The sequence below is a fragment of the Cydia amplana genome, chromosome 20 (genome assembly GCF_948474715.1).
Source record: "Cydia amplana chromosome 20, ilCydAmpl1.1, whole genome shotgun sequence".
In the NCBI taxonomy this organism is placed as follows: Eukaryota; Metazoa; Arthropoda; class Insecta; order Lepidoptera; family Tortricidae; genus Cydia; species Cydia amplana.
In genome coordinates, this window is record NC_086088.1 from 1,019,265 (window position 1) to 1,036,926 (window position 17,662).

At 41.3% G+C, this 17,662-nt stretch overlaps 1 protein-coding gene across 1 annotated transcript in view; it reads left to right on the top strand.

Annotated features, from left to right (window-relative positions):
* The window catches only part of LOC134657524 (uncharacterized), a 129,532-nt gene that overhangs the window by 36,649 nt on the left and 75,221 nt on the right, over positions 1–17,662 (top strand). The window contains exon 2 of the mRNA XM_063513100.1: positions 12,783–12,965. Coding sequence (XP_063369170.1) covers positions 12,786–12,965 — 180 coding nt within the window. The 5' untranslated portion in view covers positions 12,783–12,785. The remainder of the gene's footprint in view (positions 1–12,782; positions 12,966–17,662) is intronic.

Consider the following 17,662-nt stretch of genomic DNA (forward strand, 5'->3'; position numbering starts at 1 on the left):
AGGTGTGTACAAACTTCAGACCTCTAGTCTAAGGGCGAACGTGACTATTAGCACTGCAACTTGGCATAAGCGTCTTGGCCACTTGAGTGGCAAGAATATGAAGCTTTTGAGGCAGGGACTTGCTAATGATATTAGTTTTCAGGACGACCCTTGTAAAGATGTCGCATGTGAAGTTTGTTTGAAAGGAAAGCAAGCGCGATTTCCTTTTGTCAGCAGTCCTGAGAAGTCTGTGGCTGCAAATCGGTTGGATTTAATTCACACTGATTTGTGCGGTCCGTTGCCGGTGAATTCGCTTGGAGGCAAGAGGTACATCCTGACATTCTTGGATGATCATACGAGGAAGGTGTTCGTGTATTTCCTGAAGCACAAAAGCGAGGTGAGTCAGTACACGAAAGACTTTATTACTCTAGTTGAAACTCAAACTGGTGATAAAGTGAAAGCCCTGAGATCTGACAACGGGACCGAGTATGTGAACAGAGAACTTGACAATTTTTTGAAAGGTAAGGGAATAGTCCACCAGGTGACAGTTCCGTATAGTCCTCAAATGAATGGAGCCAGCGAGAGGCTCAACCGTACCCTTCTGGAAAAAGTAAGATGTCTGTTGTACACGTCAAACCTAGATCACAAATTTTGGGCTGAAGCTGCTCGTATGGCAGCGTATTTGATAAACGTGTCTCCTTCAAAAAGGCTCTCGGGCAAGACTCCTGAGGAGGCCTGGACAGGGAGGAAGGTGAGCTTGAAACACTTACGTGTCTTCGGCTGTGAAGCTTATGCTCATGTTGATAAAGTGAAGCGGAATAAACTTGAACCCAAAAGCAAGCGTTGTATCTTTCTTGGCTATGAGAGTAATGGATATAGGCTGTACGATTTGGCGAAAAATGAAGTTTTTCGTAGTCGTGATGTTGTTTTTAATGAAACAATTTTTCCAGGTGCCACCAGTAAACGGTCGGTGGAGATATTCTTCCCTGTACGTGACGGCGGAGCTACCAATGAAGAGAGTCTTATGGAAGATCAGCCTGTGGTCGAGCTTGAGGCGGAGATGCCAGTGCTACCAAATGTAGAGGTTCAGGTTGAGGCGGAGAGGCCAGCAGTACCTGATGTTTGGTTTGAGGCGGACGCGCAGATGCCGAGTTCATCTACTGATACAGGCGGTGCTTCAAGGGAGCCGCATGGTGACGGACCAGCCTATAATTTACGACCCAGATTACCGAGATGTAATGTTACGTCGGCACTCGATGTAGAGGCATGTGAGCCGACAACTGTCAAGGAGGCTTTGCAGTCGAGTGATAGCAAGCTGTGGAGACAAGCTATGCAGGATGAGATAGATTCATTTAATAAGCATGAGGCTTGGGAGCTTGTTGATAGACCGGCGGGCAAAAATATTGTGAAGAACCGGTGGCTATTCAAAATAAAACGCGACGCTAATGGAAAAATAGCGTGTTATAGAGCACGATTGGTTGCGAAAGGGTTTACCCAGAAGTTCGGAATTGACTATATGGATACGTATTCTCCTGTTGTTCGACATAGTTCGTTGAGAATGTTGCTGTCTCTTGCGGTCGACTTAGATCTGAAGATTGATCACCTTGACGTTAAAACTGCCTTCCTGAATGGCAATTTGAGTCAAGAGATTTATATGTCACAGCCGGAAGGATTCATCAAACAAGGCAATGAGCATAAAGTCTATAGACTCAAGAAAGCTGTGTATGGGTTAAAGCAGGCGTCCCGCGCCTGGTACGATAAGGTAAAGGAAGTTTTACACGCAGAGAAGTTCACGCAGAGCAAGTACGAGAGCTGTATCTTCAGTCGCCGTGTGGGTAAGCGAACCATTATTATCGCACTTTATGTAGACGATTTTTTCGTATTTTACGATTGTGACGAGCTTGCAAATAAGCTGAAAACGTCACTGAAGTCTCACTTCACTATAAAAGACTTAGGTGAAGTTAAACATATGCTAGGCATTAAAGTAGATCGCACTAGTAGTGAGTTGAAGCTGAGTCAGAAAAACTATATCGAAAAGATGCTCGAACGGTTCGGTATGAAAGACTGTAAAGTCGCAAAGACGCCCTTAGACTTAGGTCTGAAGTTTTCTGATAATGTTACCCACGATAGTAATCTACCATATCAGGAGTTAATAGGTTGCCTGATGTACTTGTCTGTGACCACTAGACCTGACATTTCATTTGCTGCCAGTTTTCTTAGTCAGTTTAATAATCGTTTCACAGCTGAACATTTTTCTGCGGCCAAACGTGTATTACGTTATTTGAAAGGTACAATGAATTTAGGTCTTGTGTACAGGAAAAGTGATGTTAATGATAAATTTCGTGTTTTTGGATTTACTGACGCTGATTGGGCTAACGGGGCGGATCGTAAATCATACACGGGGTATTTATTTAAGCTAGGTAAGAATGTCATTTCCTGGGGTTGTTACAAGCAATCTTGTGTCTCACAGTCGTCTACCGAGGCGGAGTATATAGCTTTGTCTGAAGCTGCTAAAGAGGCGGTATACGTCCGTGCGATTCTTGCTGAGTTGACAGGTCGTAGTAATACTGTTACTTTGTATAGTGACAACCAGTCTGCTGCTAAGCTGGCTACTAATCCAGTTTTCCACAAACGATCTAAACATGTGGACGTTAGATATCACTATATTCGTGAGACTATTGAGAATAACGTCATAGAGTTGTCTTATATGCCTACTGAGCAGATGACTGCTGATATACTTACGAAGGCATTGCCATATTGTAAACACGAGTCTTTTGTTCAGGACTTGATGGAAGTCGTCCAAGATTAAGAGGGCGTGTTAGAGGTTTCATATCTGTAGAATAGTAACCTACTTATTGTAATCCTGGCCGACGGCATATGACATATGTGATTGACGTGCTTGTTATTCTTTCTATTCTTGTTCTTGTTTTTTACTCTTGTGCTGAATATACTCTGCTTACATATTTTATAATAATATGTGTTTAAATTAACCCATACATCACCGATGTATATACTTCTTTTGTGTTTTTTATTTATTTATTTGACATTTAGATTTTATTCTAGAAACATTCTAGACTAGTATTTTTTATACAATTTTTTTCATGTTTGACGATCCTTTTGTGAAATTCTTATTTTAATTTAATTTGTGTTTTATTTGATTTGTATAATAATCCAATATTATTATGGAATAATAACATCAATAAATTGCTCTGATAATTAGCTTAAGATAATTTATAAGTATGTTACGATTCATAAGTGCTTGTTGCTAGGCCTACATGAATAAAGTATATTTTGACTATTGACTATTGACTATTACTCTTAAATATAGTCTTAAATATAGCTCCGTAAAACTCAACAATGAATTTGACTGTGGGACCATCAGTCTCTAGTTATGTAACTTAAAATAACTTATAGGTAGGTAATTAATTACTATAATAATAATAATAATTGCCCCGCTGCTGGCGGCACCCTAGGTTAGGTTTTTTATAATGTGTTTATATGTATTTTTTATTGTTTTGTAAGTGTTTTTATATTTTACTTTTATATTCATATTATAAATCACCTAGCCTAGAGAGTTCAAGTAAATAAAGAGAATAATAATAATAATGTGTTTATATGTATTTTTTATTGTTTTGTAAGTGTTTTTATATTTTACTTTTATATTCATATTGTAAAAAACCCTAGCTTAGAGAAGATAAATAAATAAAGGAATAATAATAAAATGACGCTGTCAACGTCAGTCGTGTTTTTATAAATTTTCTCAAATTATTTTCTAGATTTTGTATTTACATGTTGCTTTCTACATTATTTTTATGAAAAATATAACCCAAGACTGCTACGTACTATTTACATATATGTAAGGGTTATAATTGGCCATAGAATATGATGTCCTAACATGTACGACAAAACTCCCTAAGAAAATGCAAACGAGAAGCAAAACACGAGCTCAACTAGCGTCTCCACGAAACGCACGTTCACCACCCTCGCCCGCCTCGTCCGTCTCCTCGCAACCGTCGTCGGGCGATGAATTCGCCACCGCGCCCGACACCAGCGAGTCGAGCGACGAGTGCGGGCCGCCGCCGCCGCCGCCACGACCACCTGCGCGACGAGGGCGGCCACCGCTGCCGGCACGCTTGGGGCCTGCGGGACATCCTGCCCCGCCCACGGCTCCCGCTGCCGGTGGTGTAGTGCGTCGCATGAGATGGACTCGACAAATGAACGAGAATGTCATGCGCGCCTATTATGGGGCTACAGAGGGGGGAACACAGCTATCCGCCTATCGTTCAAGAATACTGCCTCTGTTTCAGGCTCTTGAACCCACCATCACCGTGTCGGAGCAGCGATTATCGGATCAGGTGCGCGTCATTCAGCGGCTAAAGCGGTTGGATGACTCGACACTTGATCGGCTTCGCCTGGAGGCTCTCTCTGCTTGCGCGGCCTCCACCTCGGCGCGGGACCCGCCCGCGACGTCGCCGAATCCGGTGCCCGCACCCGACCGGGCACCGGGGGCACCGCGGTTGGATCTCAACGCCGACGAGGAGGAGATCGCGCAGAGTGTGAGTAGTACAGCCAATGAGCAACTGAGGAGGACTCTGGATGAGGCGATTACGCAGTATCGCTCCACTCCCAACACTAGGCCACGATTACCACGTTTGCCTATGAATAGACGCAATCTAGCGCTAATGGGAGCCCTAAACGCTTTACTAGAGCCATATTTGCGGACTAGTAAAGATTTAGATGATACGCACGCGATCATGTATTGCGGAGCCATCGCGGCGTGCCGTGTTGCACGAGTCAAGTTTCCGGACTCTGAACGTGCACCTAGGACCGCCGGAGGTGCCCCCGCATGGCAAATACGGATCGAGTGACGTATCAGCTCCTTTAGGACTCTTATCGCAAAGCTGATCTGCTTCAGGGGGGGCAACAATCGCCCCCGAGTAATGCGCTTTGTAAACCAGGCGTTCGCGGGGACGGATATCAGGCCCCGCGACTACATGGCCAACGTTACGGAGCGCATCGACTTTCTAAAGCAGAAAGTCTATGCATGGGCAAACCGTATTCGCCGCTACAGAGAGCGTGTGGATCGATTCCAGCAGAATCGTCTTTTCCAGAGTGACCAAAGGAAGGTGTACCGAAAGTGGGAGGAAACCAACCTTCGTGAGTCCGACACGCAGCCGCCGGATCCTACTGTCATGACTGACTTCTGGCGTAGCATCTGGTCGGTGCCTGTCGGACACACCGAGGGGAGTTGGATGAATGTTGTCGAGCGTGAGTGCGAGTCCATCGAACCTATGGGGGTAGTCACTATCACCCCCGATGACGTAAGTTGTGCCATCCGCACGACCCAGAACTGGAAAAGTCCTGGGCCGGATGGATTGCACAACTTCTGGCTAAAATGGTTCCGATGCTCGCACTCCTGCTTGGCAGCACAATTTCAACAAGCCCTCGAGCTTGGTTCTCTCCCACCTTCCTTAACAACTGGTGTCACCTTCCTGCTCTTCAAGTCCGGTAGTATCACGGAAGCAAAAAACTACAGACCCATCACATGCTTGCCTACACTCTACAAGCTCCTTACATCCATTTTGAGAGCAAAAATCAACGCGCACATTGTCGCAAATAATATTTTGGCTTCCGCTCAAAATGGATGTAGGGTTGGGTCCCGTGGTACTAAAGAGCTCCTCCTCATAGACATGACCATATGCCAACAAATCCGGCGGAACAAGGGGGCCCTCTCAGCCGCTTGGATTGACTACAAGAAGGCCTATGATTCGGTGCCTCATTCATGGCTGGGGAGGGTCTTAGAGCTGTATAAAGTTGATGCAACTTTGAGAGCCTTCCTAAGCGCGTGTATGAGGCAGTGGACCACAGTCCTTCGTCAACCAGGAGGCGGGAATGACCGCTCTGGTCCGCAGGATTTTATAAGGATTGAGCGAGGAATCTTTCAGGGTGACAGTCTGAGTCCCCTGTGGTTCTGCCTAGCTCTGAATCCCCTCAGCACCCTGCTGAAAGATTTGGGACTAGGTTGCCGGCTTCGGAGAGAGGGTGAAGTCATTTCTCACCTTCTGTACATGGATGACCTCAAATTATTTGCACCAAATAACCAAGACTTGTTGGACCTACTGAAAACTACCGAAGTCTTCAGTAGTGCCATCAACATGGAGTTTGGTGTCGATAAATGTGCGGTTATACATGTAGAGCGGGGGAGGGTTGTAAATTCAACAAATTTACAACTCTCTGAGACAATGGCTTTTAGATCTATCTCTGAATCAGAAACCTATAAATACCTTGGTATGTCACAGTCGTTGGGTATTGAGGACGAGGGTATTAGACGGTCGGTGAAGGAGCGCTTTTTCAGTCGGCTCACAAAAGTCCTTAACAGTCTTTTGTCAGGAGGCAACAAAGTGCGCGCCTTCAACGCCTGGGTAATGCCCCTACTCACATACTCCTTTGGCATACTAAGGTGGACTCAGACCGAGCTGGACGCCCTGGATCGGAGGGTCCGATCACTGCTCACCGCACATCGCATGCTACACCCACGCTCGTCAGTTATGAGATTGTACATCCCACGGAAATGTGGAGGCCGAGGCTTCCTAAACGCCAAGGATCTCCACAACCGCGAGGTGTACAATCGCAGGAATTATTTCCTTAACAACGAGTGTGGGATGCATCGTGATGTGGTGGCAGTAGACAGGAACCTCACGCCGCTCTCCTTGGAAAACGAGAACTGGCGCAAACCTGTGGTACTAAGTACTGCGGATCGCAAGGCGGCATGGGAGAGTAAGGTGCTACACGGGCGGTTCTACAAGGCCCTCACGGGACCTGATGTGGACCTGCTCGCGTCGGTGAACTGGTTACGATTCGGGGACCTCTTCGGAGAAACCGAGGGTTTTGCCTGTGTAATTGCGGACGAAGTAATGATGACGAACAACTATCGGAAATATATCCTGAAGGACGGTACGGTCGACATTTGTCGGGCATGCCGCCGTCCCGGAGAGTCACTCAAGCATATCATTTCCGGTTGTTCTCATCTTGCTAACGGCGAGTACTTGCACAGACATAATCTCGTAGCCAGGATTATTCACCAGCAGCTTGCTCTTCTATACGGCCTTGTGGACCGCGAAGTACCGTACTACAAGTATTCACCTGCGCAAGTTCTCGAGAATGGTCGTGCCACGCTCTATTGGGATCGATCTATCATCACTGACAGGACTATTGTAGCCAATAAGCCTGACATTGTGATAATAGATCGATCGCAGCGCCGGGCCGTGCTCGTTGACATCACCATCCCCCATGATGAGAATCTCGTGAAAGCCGAGAAGGACAAGTCTAGTAAGTACCTAGACTTGGCTCACGAGATAACCGCCATGTGGGATGTTGATTCGACGATCATTGTCCCGATAGTTGTTTCAGCGAACGGTCTAATAGCGAAGAGTCTCGACCAACATCTTGAGAGACTCTCGCTAGGTGGTTGGATCAAGGGTCAGATGCAGAAGGCGGTGATCTTGGACACGGCGCGGATAGTCCGCCGGTTCCTCTCTCTGCAGCCCTGACCACCGGCAGCTTGGGCCTTGCCCCGCTGCTGGCGGCACCCTAGGTTAGGTTTTTTATAATATGTTTATACGTATTTTGTATTGTTTTTGTAAGTGTTTTTGTATTTTATTTTTATATCCATATTATAAAATAACCTAGCCTAAGAGTTAAAATAAATAAAGAGAGGAATAATAATAAAATCATTTATTTCAGGCAAAGCCCATAAAAGTGTTAGTGTATATTTACAATTAAAGCATAACTTAAGACTATTGTTAATAAATAATACAGAGTCACAAAACACAGACAAACCGGATGAGCACACATTCACTAATACTGTCAATAAAATATTAAAACTGCAATAATATATTACGGTAGTGTTTTTTAACATAGATTTAAATTTAGACTTATTATTTAATAACCTTTTATATGTCGTGGTGTTAAAAATCGTGGGTTCAAACTTCGGTTGAGCGATTCAGCGATTTACGCGTGAAGCATTTATAAGTACCTATGTATAATAGTACGGGTATGAGTAGGAATTAGTTGGAACAAACCAGCAATACCAATAATTGCCCCATACCAGGCGTGGCTCACTCCGCGATTTCGTCGCTTTGCTACAGGTAGCTAAAAGTACATCCGTTCCGGCCCCAATTTTGGGGAAAGCCATAAGCCGCGCGTGGCGCTGTCGCCACCTAGCGGCCATATCTGTGCTGATCGTAACAGACGCGTTTTGTTAGAGAGTGAGTCTTCTGTACTTGGTACTATTATTTATTCTGTGCCCATACATTAGTCGCTTATCGAAACAAGACAAACTGCCGTGTCGCTCTGCTAACACGCGATAAGTCCATCGACAGCGAGAAATAGCCCGGCTGAAGATAAATCGCGATCGATGGCGTATATTACTGGACGATATAGCTGCTTACAGCGGCTTCGATAGAGTAAAGGTACAGAATTCCGTCCGTAAAGGTACAGATGTCCGTGATTGTTACGCCATTTAGGGTTCTAGCTAAATTGGACATTCCATAACGTAAGTATGGAACAACCAATTTTGCTAGGACCCTAAATGGCGTAACAATCCCGTATGGTGAGTGTACAAGGTACCGTTCAAATTGAGACTACACCAGCATTACTGCTGCAGTATTGCAGCGCGACATTACTGCCAACTTTGTAGGTACTTTAATAAAAACTAGCAACCCGCCCCGGCTTCGCACGGGTTACACAAAACCTTAACAAATTATACACCCAAACCTTCCTAAATAATCACTCTATTCAAAGGTGAAAACCAAATGAAAAGCCGTTAAGTCGTTTCTGAGTTTATCGACATACAAACAGACAGACGGGGAGCGTTGTTTTATAAGGTGTTGCTAAAGATATAAATTGTTAATTTTAATTAAACTCACATTATATTGCTTCTCGCCGAATGTTATCTTCGCCATATGGAGTAAAAATGGGAGATATAATTTTCACGAATGAGCGCATCGGTGTGGGTGAATGACGCACTGCGTCGTCGGTATACACGTACCTACCTGCGGTATGAGTTGAGAGAGAAGAAAAACAGCACGCCTGCGAGTATTAAGAATTCAGTCGTTTCTAAAACTTTTTTTATTCAAGGCCATTAAAAAACTAATTTCAGTCATAAAAAAACTTTTTATCAAGAATAAAGGTACGCCTGCAAACGACACTACAAGTTTTTAATGAGTACAGTATGATATCTGCTTACCAGAAGCTGCGAATTTTTCCATTCCTTGCTTTTTTTTACACGACAGTAACATAGTCAGACATATCTGGTAACATATATCTATGACATAACCCAAATCATCCCCATACTGTGATGCTACACTACATCGATATGTGTAAGATTGTCTCAAAGTAAAAAAGCGGCCAAGTGCGAGTCGGACTCGCCCATGAAGGGTTCCCTCATTTAGGGGATTTATGACGTATTAAAAAAAACTACTTACTAGATCTCGTTCAAACCAATTTTCGGTGGAAGTTTGCATGGTAATGTACATCATATATTTTTTTTAGTTTTATCATTCTCTTATTTTAGAAGTTACAGGGGGGGGGGGGACACATTTTACCACTTTGGAAGTGTCTCTCGCGCAAACTATTCAGTTTAGAAAAAAATGATATTAGAAACCTCAATATCATTTTTGAAGACCTATCCATAGATACCCCACACGTATGGGTTTGTAGAAAAAAAAATTGAGTTTCAGTTCTAAGTATGGGGAACCCCCAAAATTTATTGTTTTTTTTTTTCTATTTTTGTATGAAAATCTTAATGCGGTTAACAGAATACATCTACTTACCAAGTTTCAACAGTATAGTTCTTATAGTTTCGGAAAAAAGTGGCTGTGATATACGGACGGACAGACAGACAGACAGACAGACAGACAGACATGACGAATCCATAAGGGCTCCGTTTTTTGCCATTTGGCTACGGAACCCTAAAAACAACGGGTTGCACTCCGGGAGTGCCGTCAAAAGTGAAAACTCAATGACTAGTGCAAAATGTCTGCAGCACTATGTATAATTGAGGTTAACGACATCTAGCATTATTTCGTCGTATTACTTGAAACCCCTAAGCACATCACTGTTATTACTCGAGTTATATTAATACCAGTTAGAGGGAAACTCACTAGATGGCATTTAAATCAATAAAGAAAAACTCATTGTAACAGTTTTTCGATCAGGGCGCCGATTTTTGAATTTCGACCACTCGATTTCGTTAATTAATATCTCTACTACTAGGTATTTAAATTCTACTAATAGAATTGAAATCGAGTGGTCAATACCAATAGATTCCAAATTTCGATCGCTCGTATTTCAAAAATTAGCATTTCGCCGTTTTCCACCGATTTTCGAGTGACGAATTCGAGCGATCGAAATTCAAAAATCGGCCCCCAGGTCACGTGTCCGTCTTACTTATTACGGTCACGTGACACCTTTTACGAGTTAAACATTTTTCCCCATTACAAAAAGTGCACAGCGCCGCTAAAGAAATTTAACTTCAAAAATTGTTCTTCAAAAATTCAACTCCGTCTCATTAGACGATGACAGTTACTTTGTAAGCGCTTATAAGCTTCTGTACACAATACACTCGTAATACATTTTACGAGCTGTTAACCGGATTTATCTAATGGCAGGAATTTGTATCGTAAAGCGTTTTAGAGACTGCCAAATTGTTTTCGTTTAAGTGAGGAAAGTTTGCTGGTGAAAAGTTTTACGCTGGTTCGGTGTAACTGGGCATCAAATTTATGTGCCGATGTTTTGGGAAAATTTTTGTTTATTTGGAAATGAAAGCGGATTTATGGTTTATCGCTATGCATAAGACAAGACGGTATCTCTAAAACTTTTTTTAATTGTTTTCTTTTTCAGGTAATAATTGATTAATCAGCTGATAATTATTAGTTATGTCACCTGCAGAAATAAAACAAAATCAGCATGATTATGTGGTAAATTGGCCAATTGAAATAACTTTCTTTTTGGTAGCAAAGTTAAGAAAACTTTAGTTAAATTACATAATCTATTTTAGTATTATTCGTATAATAATTACAGCCATTCATTGAAACATGCCACAAATATAAGTATGAAGTAATCGGAGCAAAAACAAAATATTTTCTAATAATGGTGAAAACCTGAGAACTATGGTTATCACCGATGGAGATTCTGTTAGCATAATGACCTTATAATAATTATGCCAGTAGGCTTGTCTAAACTTGCTATTTTGTTTGTCATAACTTAATTTTTTAGTTTTACAGCCGTATTTGAACTTTAAGATACGTCCAATATTAGATACAGCTGTCTATTAGACATCACCAAGATATGTCAGTGTCAAACAAGTGTCAAAAGTGACGTTTCTTCAAACAAAAAACGTGACTTTTGACACTTGTTTGACACTGACATATCTTGGTGATGTCTAATAGATATCTAATACCTAGATATAATTTTCAAAATCCGAATCGGGCCCTAAAGTATGCTACACGATCTTATACCTGCTCGGACCAGTATAAATAATATTTTCAAGCGAATTTATCACGTCATTTTGGTACGATCGTGTCTTCCAACGCTCCAAGCCTGATTGAGTACTCCAACGTACAACGTACGCATCAAATTTGACAAAGTCCTTCAAAGTTCACTCTATAGCTTCTCAATAAATTCTCCTGTAGCTCAAGAACCTTTTCAAACTCAACGCATTAAAACCCCAGCCTCAATCACTTTCATTACCAAACTTTGGCGCGGCTCCAACTCAATATCCAGCCAATTTCGGACCTTAGCCTACTTTTTTAGAGCTCTTTTCGGTTCGTCACGTTTTTTAAAACAATCGAACGCTAGCAAAGTGATTGCTTTGGAACAGCTGTTCAGATCTTTTATGTTGCCGACGCAATCAATGATCCGTTAGATAGATCAATGCTAGTTACGCGAATGGGTTTTGGACACGTTTTGGATGTGTAATTTTATTATGATTCATGTTTTGTTCGATTCGGACACAGGACTTTTAGGAATAAACTATGACACGATCATTTATATGAGACACTTAGCCTTCTTATTTATAATCATACATACCTATTTAACCAAAAGGTTAAATTACCGGCGGTTAAAAAACCGCCAGCAATTTTTGATCGAGCGTGCTCGTGTCGCCACCGACAGTAATTGTACCACGCAGAGTAAGGTTGGCATAGTTACGGGAGTTATGAATGTGCTGTAAAAACCAAATCAGATCTTTGTTTTATTTATCAGACTGTGGCGAAATGTGCTGGAAATAAAAGTTTAGATAGAAATGATAAAAACTTGAATACCTAGTTGTAAAGCACAAGTTAACATTTTACTCTTTGAGTAGAAAATTAGGGCTTATGTAAAGTAAATGATGACATTATTTATTTATTGTAAGTGGTACAAAAATAAAGACGATAGTGTAATTGAATTGACGCAAATTCACCAAGCTATTTTCCTTTTTATTAATGCAGGTTTATTTATCAGTCTTCTCATTTAATTTAGTTTTTAACATCTTTATGTATCTCTATTTACTTTCCGTACAAGTGTATCTTGTCCCATAGTTTTTCTTACCCCACATAGCCTTAATTATATGTCTGTATCAATGTTTAATAATATAATACTTTATATTTTAAACTGTTTAGGCAACAACGGTTTCACTCGCTTGAATGCTTGGGCCCGAAACAACCAATAGCGACTAAAAATTCAAGTGAGTAAGACTGTTGTCGTCTAAACAGTTTAAAATATGTCTCAAGAAAGTTTAATCTCAACTTTTTTTTTTCCAGAAAATGTCGAGCACAACGCGACTGGCGACGGCAGCGCTGCTCCTAGCCCTCGTGTCGGCGTGCGCGGCGCTGAAGTGCTGGCAATGCGGGCAATACAGCGACGGCGTCGGCAGTATCACGCCGTGCGCAAACCGCAGCGCGACGCGCTTAGACAACTGCCCGAACACCGCCAAATTCTGTATCGTAAGTAGTTTTAAAATTGTAGTTTAGCAATTTAATACACGATTTGGCATCAAAATACTTAATTTGCCATAAAAATCATCTTTAAGACAGCTTTACTAAAGAACACACTCCGGTTCGTGTGTCGCGTTCTAATCGCGATAAGCGCCAAGCAAAAAAATGATCGAAAAATTACAAAGCTAGCATCAATGATGCTTCGCGCTTTAATCGATATTGACGATATTGACAGGATTAATCATTATTTTCTAAGTTATTAACTAGCTAAAAATATCACTGTAACATTAACCTTATTATTAACAATTTCAAATATAATTATTGAATGTATACCCAAAACACCTCACACACATTCAAGAAATTAAACTAAGTTTTTACTTATACCTATTTGTCACACCTAGGTACTTATTACTTAGGTATATGGACGTTGTTATCCAAGTTGTAGAACCAATCTCTAACCACCTTTTCTTGCCAAAAAACTTTTACTTAACCAACAAATCACTATTATCTAGGTTACATACAGGGTGCTCATTTGAAACGGTCAAAATAGAAATAAAAACTAGTGGTTCGTTGAGTTGTAGGAGTTCATGAACCCTCATAGCTAACCTATTTTAAAAGAAATTTCATGAACTAACAAAAAAAAACTGTATAATTATCGAACCAGCTCACAAAATTTTACTGGAATCGGTCAAGAAATGCGACCTGAAAGTCAAAGTCAAAATATTCTTTATTCAAGTAGACCTGCTTGCTGTGGAGGTGAACGTCCGGACAGACATACTAAAGCATTTTTTTCCAAGTTAAAAGGGGTAAACTCCATGGCTAATCGAAAAAAGAAGTTTACTTGACTTTCAGTATTCAGTCAAATAGGTATCCTTTTATTATAACACAAAGTAGAATTCGTCTTGAACTTGCAGCACTAAGTCAAGAGTTTAGAAAAACTGCAACCAAAGAAAACTCAGTATCGCGTAACACATATCCGGTAATAGAGCCCAAGTCAATTTCGTTAAAATTACCGGAAGTAACGACTTCCGGTTATTTCCGGTGTATTCAGGAAATTGATAGTATGGGTGGGCTGTAAAATTGATTTTACCGTGGAACTTTATATCCGAGTCGTTTTAGTTACCAAAAAGTTAATGGATAACGAGGAACGTTTCTATCGATAATTCTAAGAAATTTTTCCGCCGTGCGGATACTCAATGACTTTTTGTCTTGCATTTATAGGTACCCATTTTAGTTTGCTCATCCTGTATAAGAAGCAACTTTCGAAAGCCATAAAAATGGACTCCACACACAGACAATTTGCCGGCCGATTCTGATGAAATATGACACCGCTTACAACCGATCACCTTCGCACCATCAATCTTTCTCAATACCTTGGGGAGGCTGTTTGAAACTGCCAGTGATCGTTTCTGAACGGTGGTGGTCCTATTGCAGTTATAGAAACAGCCATAAAAATAATTTTATGACATAGAGAGGAAGCGCAGGGCGTTGTGTGTTCGTAGTAACATGCTGGCCCGCAGATTTGCTCGTTGTAGTAATGAAGTGAAGCTAATACTGCCAAACATTCTATACGTGCAATCTGTGGGTCAGTTTTACGCAGCGGGCATACAACGCACTGCGCGTACAATACAACAACGCGTTTAGGGTGCTGTTTGGGCTGCCGCGTTACTGTAGCGCGTCAACTATGTTTGCCGAGGCGCACACTGATAGTTTCGACGCAATAATTAGAAAACGGTGTGCGTCATTAGTCTACCGTCTTCGCCACAGCCCAAACAGTATTCTAAAGGTGCTGGCGCAGCGCTGGGACTCGCCTTTGTTCGCGCGCTGGGTGCGGCTGCACGCGCCGCCGCTCGCCGCACCACGCCGCTTTTAAGTATAGTTAATATTTTGTGTTTGTTTGTATTTGTATCTACTTTTTGTCACTAACTTAGATTTATAAGTTTTGTTTAGCCTTAAGTACTAACAATAATATGGATTCTTTATTCGAAATGATGAATGATGATTCGAAATATTGAATTGAATTGAATTGAATTAACGCTTAATAATTAAGCCAGTATGTAAAGTAAATTGTTACGTAGGTACTAAGCTTAGTGCTCATTTAGACGATGCGAGAACTCGCATGTGAGTTTCATTACATTGCGGGTTTTGATCGGTCGGTTGAATTGGACGTAACCAACAGTCCGCAATGTAACTAAAATCGCATGCGAGTTCGCGCGCCGTCTAAATCAGCCCTTAGTTTCGGACTAACGTAATCCACAAATTTATTGAGGAAGGCCTGTCAAGTATCTGTACAGGTGTATCTCCAGAAGGCGAGAAATTCCTTAATCAAAAGGAAAGTAACAAGAAGAAAGTGTATTCTTTATAACCTAAATCTTAACTTTAACTCAAAAGTTTCCATAATATTGGACATTCACCTTTGACCCTCGTTTTGCATTTTTTCTAACCATTACCTAACATTAGAACTATTAAGCGCTGAAAAAGTTTGAACTCACTACTTTACGTATTTTTCGTCTATTTGACAGCTAAGACACCTTTTCAAATTTATATGGAAACTAGCGACCCGCCCCGGCTTCGCACGGGTTAACAAATTATACATAAACATTCTTCTTGAATCACTCTATCTATTAAAAAACCGCATCAATTTCCGTTTCGTAGTTTTAAAGATCTAAGAATACATAGGGACAGACAGACAGCGGGAAGCGACTTTGTTTTACTATGTAGTGATGAAGATTTTTCTTCATTATAATTTGGAAATCATTCAATTGGTTATCTATCGTTTAACAGCTACTTTTTCCAAACACGCGACCATCACGCTTAATCCGTCCATCATTTTGCGTCGTTCCTAAAATGGCCGCCTTGTCGAATGGACGGTGAGAGATTAAGATTTGTCTTTGTGATATCGCCCGTTCGAAGGCTTAGGTCGTTTAGACCGCGTAGACCCGTAGACAGATGTTTTGTGTGTCAGTAGAAGATATCAAGTTTGAAAACATATCCGCCTAATAGAGTAGGTTTGTCGACGGCCTTCAGATAGACACTCGTACCTATAATAGTTACTTACTTTCGTGATGTTTTATACTTAACTCTTAGAAAAAATTATTAATATCGTTAACTTTCTAATAGATAGAGATAATAGACGCCGAATTAACATTTTAACCCACACATCAAATTAGCAGGTGTGCTCCCTAAAGCTGAATATAGCTTTTTTTTCTACTCCCGTACCTTTATTTGTCATTTAAAAGGTCGTACACACACCTTTAAACCCCTATGTTACAGTTGTAAACCCGCGCTGTGTCCACTTTCCGCCGTCTCCGGAAATTGGGCGCTGCCGAATAACGGATACAAACGCTGAGTGTTTACTTTGGTGTCATTCCTGGCGGTCTAGCATGAGTTGCGTTTTCGCGGGCGAGTCCATACTTGAAGTCGCGCCAGATGTATGGAGTCGCGCGCGAGAACGCAACTCATGCTAGACCGCCTGATGCTAGCACGATATGACCTCAGAAGAACCAGTAGGTATCTTATCTTATAACTTTTAACGTGCAATTTTTGTATATTTATTTATATATATATATATATATAGGTATATATATTTCGGGGATCTTGGAAACGGCTCTAACGATTTCGATGAAATTTACTATATGGGGGTTTTCGGCGGCGAAAAATCGATCTAGCTAGGTGTGTACCGAGAAAAGCTCGGTCTCCTAGATATTAAGCACTTATGTGCCCTCAAGTTTCCAAATTGCGATATTTCCACGGGGGATTTTGGAAACTTATCATATTTTCATGTGGATTCCCATGCAATCTTCAATTTCCAAAATGAAAGTTACTTTTGTTTTCTATATTTTCCTGCAAAAATCAGATAACTTTTTGAAAACTTGCTTATCTGCGGTAACTTTCTGTTTCTAAGGTAGTTACGCCATCTTCCCCGCACACGTCTTTGTGATGTCTGATAAGGTTGACAATATAAATTATTTAGGATTTCAGTCATATCGTACAGCTCTTACCGTAGATCCGATTCGGATTAAAGAACTTGTAACATTTTAAAACTGGTTTTCATACGACCTTGATCGTTTTGGTCGTCGCATCCACCAATCAGCATGAGTGATCTTCAAGGTCGTATCTAACTAAGATCAAAACCGTAACAAGTTGTAAATTTGAATTGGGCTCTATTTGACTCCCCACACTCGTTCACTGGTGAGAATACGATTGATACTTGATTCAAGGTCGAAAGGGCAAGTTTAAGGTTCCGGATGAAGGGTCTTTGATGTTGTAAGTGGAGTTAGAGTAGTAATGAGGGTATAGTGACTTCAGAGATACGTAGGGTATTGGGAGATATTGGGTACCTAATTCTTAGATGAGGATTTTCGTCTTGAGAGACAGAGTATAAATATCTTATACCTTTAACCTTTTGGACGCCAATGACCGATATATCCGCACCGTAGGTTCAACGCCAAAGACCGATTAATCGGTCACAGACTACAGAGCAACATCGACCTATGTATATATACATAAAGTTCAACTTTTGTTTTGACACTTCAATGATGTGGCGACTGAGTGACAGCTTTTGTGTTTGACACGGCGTGGAAAAGGTTAAACGAGCAATTCTTGTTTATTCATTTATATATGTATACATTTCGGGGATCTCGGAAACGGCTCTAACGATTTCGATGAACTTTGCTATATTATGAGGGTTTTCGGGGGCGAAAAAT